General features: G+C 33.8%; 1 protein-coding gene across 1 annotated transcript; it reads right to left on the reverse strand.

Annotated features, from left to right (window-relative positions):
* Nucleotides 1-1,088, reverse strand: LOC142167995 (protein ASYMMETRIC LEAVES 2-like). The gene is made up of 3 exons (XM_075228638.1): nucleotides 642-1,088; nucleotides 315-463; nucleotides 1-76 (listed from the first exon to the last, which is right to left on the reverse strand). The coding sequence occupies exons 1-3, from the start codon at nucleotides 1,086-1,088 to the stop codon at nucleotides 1-3; spliced, it is 672 nt and encodes a 223-aa protein (XP_075084739.1).
* Between the last annotated feature and the right edge of the window lie 4,791 nt (nucleotides 1,089-5,879).

The raw sequence follows: 5,879 nt of genomic DNA on the forward strand, positions 1-5,879 counted from the left end.
TCATTGCAAATCCGCTATTTCCTCTTCACCTGTAATAGAAATTGCTTCTATTTCACAATCCTTGAATTCATCAACCCTACGATTTGCAAAAATAAATATATAGAAGTACAAGTTAATTAGTTCTTATATTCATCAACCCAAGGATAGATTACTCATATTACATGATGCAAAAATTAAATAAAAAGGGTTAATAAACATGGATATTGGATTTTCCTCAAATAAAATTTTCCAAAATTTGCTTAAAAGTATTTTGATCAAAATCAAGATTGTCGATTATTATATAAATGGAAAGAACTTAGAAACTTTGACTTCACCTGCCGCTTTCCGGCTCTACAAAAGCAGGATGATCAAAATCTGCATCTTGAATTGCATTACACTCAACATTTGCAACTTCATCCAAAGTTGAATCATACTTGTATCCATAAAAGATTTTCGTATCACTCATAAAAATTGCTTCAATTTTCTATTCTCAAACAAAGAATAATGAAACAAGTTAATTATCAAAAATGGCAGCCTGATGCACTAAGCTCCCGCTATTCGCGAGGTTCGGGGAAGGGCCGGACCACAAGGTCTATTATACGTAGTCCTACCCTGCATTTCTACAAGAGACTATTTCCACGCAAATGTTAGGAATGTTATACCTTGTCATGGTAATGAACATCAAATGGAGAAACCAAAGCCAAGGAAGATCGATCGAGTTGCTCTTCTAATTGTTGTCTTTGCATTTGCAATATGGCCATTTCTTTACAAAAAGAAATTTGTTTTCGTACCATTTCAAGCTCCTTTTCATATGCTTCAATTTCTGCCCTCAGTTTTCTTTCAATGCCAAGACAGCCATACACAGGATTTTCCTTCCAAACCTTACCCTCAAAGATTAGTGTCTCAGCAGTTTTTTCCTTCTGATCATCAGCAACGGAATTAAGCAATTTTATGGTGTTATTTACTCCGAAAAGTCGATAAACATTTTGAAAATCTTCACTTCTATTAGAAGGAAAATAAGGAGCTAATTGGCAATTTGCGTCACATTTTTTCCTTTGGTGTTTACATGCCGCACATGCACCAACAAACATGAGCATATCTGCATTCATTGGCAAAGCTTTTTTTTTTTCTTCCTATTTTCTTCTGAACATGAAAATGGAGAAGAACTGCGAGTTAGACATAAGTCAATGTACAAAATATATAGGAGTATATCGATTTACCACTTTTATTACAGAATCAGGTAACACCGGAGATAATAGGATTTGAGTATGTAAATTTAATAGGCCTAGATTTGATTCTTTAAAAATGATAGATATGTTTTAGTCTTTTATAGTAGGCAAATCCTTCATGTTACTAAATATGTTCATATTTGCTTACATGTGGTTCATGGAATTACTTTATTATAGTTCAAGCTAAGTTTTAAAAAAACTCAATAAATTCCCTTGTGTGGTTGCATTAGAGTTAGCAATTGAGTTAACACACATATGTAGAGTGTGTATGTGAGAAAAGAAGAATGACGTAATCAATATTTGGTAAAAGAAATTAAACGCTATTTTTTGGTTATTTAGTTGAAAAAGAAAAAGGTTCAATCCACATGTGTATTTAAGCGACCTCAAACCATAATGCTACGTATAACGGCAGAAGTAATGAAGCTACACAGACCACAGTACAAGTAATTAAGCTACATTGCAAACAATAATATGTTTATGTGATAATGAAAAAAGTTACATTCATACCATATTATTTAATTATACATTTCAGAAACGCAATTTATTCAGAAATGCAATTTATAAGTTGACATTCAAAAAGTACGCAGATTTAAGATATGTGTGGTGAGCGTGACATAACATATACTATAGGACTTTGTATTTCCCTTTTTGTTCTCTTTCCCCCAACTTAGTTTTTCTGGATTAATCTCCACTTTAGGGAGAAAGATTTTTCTTAGTGTCACTGTAACCCATGCTAATGAATGAAAATAGGAATATTTGTAAATTGAGATTTTCATCTCTCCTAATATGTGGATTTTGTGGTTAGTTTGAGTCTTTGAGATAGAGGCGAAACCAGAAATTTAAATTTGTGAATTCTAAATTTTAAATGATAACTTGCTAGATTCGAGATATATATTTATATATATTAATTAAAATTTTAACATAAATACAATCAAACATTTCTATAACCGTATCCCTATATGACATACATTTACTATAAAAATCAAGTTTTCTTTAGAACCGATTTTTTAAGTTATATTTAACTCTCTATAAAAGCTTTTTACCTATAACGGTTGTGAATACCTAATTTTTGTACTATTTAATACCTCCTAAAGTCATTAGTGTTTTGCTATTTTAATTATTTTTCTCAATTTTTTGTGTCTTCAATAGCATATTTCCTATCATAAAAATACCAAAAAAATAAATAAAAAATAAAAATTAGTTCTTTTTTCATTTGTGAGTTTTAGGAATTAACTAACTGTTCAGTTGGTAAATTAATCTAATTAATTGATCATTTGAATAATTTATTTAATTAATTTATTTGTGTAAATTTAGTCTAATAAGTAGGATTAAGGGAATTAAGCCAAAATTGAATTGATTTAAGTGGCCAAAATTGCAATGGCTAATCCATAAAGGGGCTGCAAGGTGTAGATCACGAAACGTCGTAGTTTCGTACCTAAACTACGCCGTTTTGATAAGTAAATGTAAGATCAAATCTCATCCCTCTATTCTTCTTGATCCAATGGCTTAGATCCATTTCCCTTTCCAAATTTAAAGCTCCAAAAATCTGAAAATCCTCCCATTTCACTCCATAACCAAACCCTAGCTCCCTCCTCTCTCTCTTTCGTCCACTGCCTCTGCCACCGTCCGCGGCGGCGGTTGGTCCAAACACCACCAAAATTTCACCATGTAATCTCCAATACCTGCTCTTTCTATATCTTCAGACCAAATCCTTCAAATCCCCCTCAAACTCCACGAATTTCAGATCTAGGGAACCTTACCCGCCACCTATTTTGCCCAAATTCGCACGATTCATGGCATCTCCACCCCATGACACATGCATAAACGGATAGACCTCCACGAGACGTATATTTTCATGTCAATTTCCACCCCAAACGCCCCACTACCCCGCTGCCCGCCGACCCGCTCACACTGCCACTTCACTGCCGCGACCACTCGCACCACTCCTCCTTTGTTTTAGCCTAATTCCGACTTAAGAACACTCATTTCCTTTTGGTATAACACCAAGTTCATTGAATTTGGTGTCTATCGAAATGAAATAAGCGTTCCATGGTCGGGCAACCACTTCTTGGCATCTTCGACGTCTTCTCGTGGCTTGAACAACTTCAAGCACGGTCGTTAGGTATAATCGTCATCTCTTTACTTAATTTTTAATTTTTTTAGTAGTTATAGGTTAGTTCTTGATTTTAATTTTTCCGTTTTGGATTTGTTATTGTTAATTAGAGTTTCAAGTTAGATTTATTTAATTAGTTATCTCTATTTAGTTTAGTTATATTTTTAGACTATTATTTGTTGATACCCAATTTTTCCCTCATATTTTCTCAAATAATATATATACCTTCAAATATTATTTTTTGCATCATTATTTAGTTTACAAATCTATACGAGCATTTTCTCTAATTTTTCATAATTTTTAGAGTTTTTAAATTGATTTTCCTGTACCTAAATTACTTGAATAATTATTAATTACTCCTTCAAATTATTTTGTGATGACTTAGTTACCTAAAATTATTATTTGCACCTATAACACAGGTTTCAAATATTTTACTTCATTTTTTATATAATTATATTAGTATTTTAAAGGCTATTTGCATAATTTTGCAGTAATAGCCAATATTCATACATAAATGCTCTTTATTTATATTATTTGTGTCAAAATAGCATTTTATATTTTTTTATAATACTAAGTTATTACTTTTAATCATTTTAGTGCATAAATAATATTCTTATTTATTTATTAATCATTTTTATAAATTACTTTTGATAAATATTGCCTATTTAAATAATAGCCTAGATTTAAACTAATTTTTGGACCAAAATTGGCCCAGTATCCTTAGCCCAACCCCCTGGCCCAAGACAAAACAACCCCTTTAGTTATAACCCGGTCGGGACCCGTTCCATGACCCACCCGCTTCTCCTCTAATCCTGGCCGTTGATATCAAATGATCAACGACCCATAGCCATTCCCCCGTTTTAATTAACCTAACCCGCCCCAAAACCCTATTATTTCCTCCCAGATGCCGCCTTTGAATCCTCTCTTCTCCTCTCCTCAGAAACCCTAGCCGACCTCTTAATTTTCTCCAAATTCGTCTCAATCATGGATTCTTTCCATGATTTCCTTACCTTTTATATGTTATCTCGGTACTACTTGCAAGGCTATAATATTTGCCTAAACTTGGAACATACTATCTCTCAGATTTGGGTCCGTTCAACTTCAATCGCTTGAATCTAGATAAAATCTCGTCCATGTGCATCATGGCAAGGCTATATTGGGTCCGATTAGCCAAGATCTCCGGCCAATCTCCGATTTCTGTCAACTAAGGTCTACTTAATTTTTCCCTAATATGACTTTTACTGATACTGCATGATATTATTTCCTTATTTATGTTGATTTTACAATATTTCCTTGTTTGTTTGCCGAATTTCCACTACTATATAACACCCCCCCTCCCCCCAATTCCCCTTTAATTCATAGCTTAATCGCTAGATTTTCACTAAAAATTGGAGCTATTGTTCTGTCATTCTCTTGGTCTGTACTTTGATTCTCGGCCGACTGTAAGCCAAGGCCACCGGGATTCGATTTTTCAACCTTTTCTTGGTGCGAGCACTGCCTGGGGTTCCTTTGAAGCCCTTGAAAACTTTGACGCATTGAGATTCTGGGTTTCTGTTCTTTGTTGATATTCAGAATACTGTGGGATTTTGTTCTTTCTTGTTGTCCGTTTAACTGGTAAGTCATTTGGCCTTTTTAACTTCGTTCTTATGTATTCATGAACTGCATATGCTTACTTATGAAATCTGTGGCTTAAAATGTTCTGGGCTACTCTTGTATGCAACTTTGTTAGTTTTGCATATGTTTTGAACCTCTTTATGCATTTAATTTTACCTAATACTGCCAAATCTGCTATGTCATTTGAACATGCTTCACCTGAATGACTTAGACCATCTTAAGTTCATATTAGTCTACTGTGTTGAGGCCTGAAGGTCTACATTTGTTATTTGACATGAGCTTGCTTTACTACTCTGTTCTGAATCCCTGTAATGAATACCTCACATATGTAATGTGTTCTAATCTATGTTAAGACCTTTGTATCAACTATGATTTATTCCCCTATTAATGTGTCTCACAGTATGTCTTTGTTTTGCTTAATCCTATATCCTTAGTAACCGTTTGAAACCTTTAGAATGGTTATCTTAGTTTGTGTTTCCATACCTTGTTTGATACTATTTTATTTAGTGATGAATTAGCATGTCTTTCTTTTGATACTGGGATGGATACTTAGCATAATTCAGACCTTAAAGCTTGAAATCTTTCAAGTTAGTACCCTACTTAGACTTGTTTGATAATATGCACCTTAGTAGGATAATCTGTTTGATCTTGTAATCTCAGGGAACTAGTTTCGCCTTAACTCTTTCAATACATTTTTGCCAATGTGCTACTTTTTGCTAAATGTAGAACCTGCATCTAAGTTCTGTTAACCTTCTTGATTAACTGTTCTGTGTTCTCAACTCTGCTACGTCTGCTTTCTAAACTATAAGTGTATTTCCTCAACTTATGTCCCTTAACCATTGTCCACTCCCTCTCATTTGTTACCTGTGTTATTCTGAACTTGGCCGGCTGAAAGCGAAGGCCACCAAGACTCTTACTACTAACCTCCCTAGTGTGAGCACTGC

The sequence above is a fragment of the Nicotiana tabacum genome, chromosome 2 (genome assembly GCF_000715075.1).
Source record: "Nicotiana tabacum cultivar K326 chromosome 2, ASM71507v2, whole genome shotgun sequence".
Lineage (NCBI taxonomy): Eukaryota > Viridiplantae > Streptophyta > Magnoliopsida > Solanales > Solanaceae > Nicotiana > Nicotiana tabacum.

Excerpts from the sequence above, each read along its gene's own strand:
- LOC142167995 (XM_075228638.1), bottom strand. The coding sequence starts at position 1,088 with ATGAATGCAGATATGCTCATGTTTGTTGGTGCATGTGCGGCATGTAAA. Across the intron at positions 464-641 it reads ATGTTCATTACCATGACAAG|AAAATTGAAGCAATTTTTAT; the intron begins GTATAACATTCC and ends GTTTGAGAATAG. Across the intron at positions 77-314 it reads GTAGAGCCGGAAAGCGGCAG|GGTTGATGAATTCAAGGATT; the intron begins GTGAAGTCAAAG and ends TGCAAATCGTAG.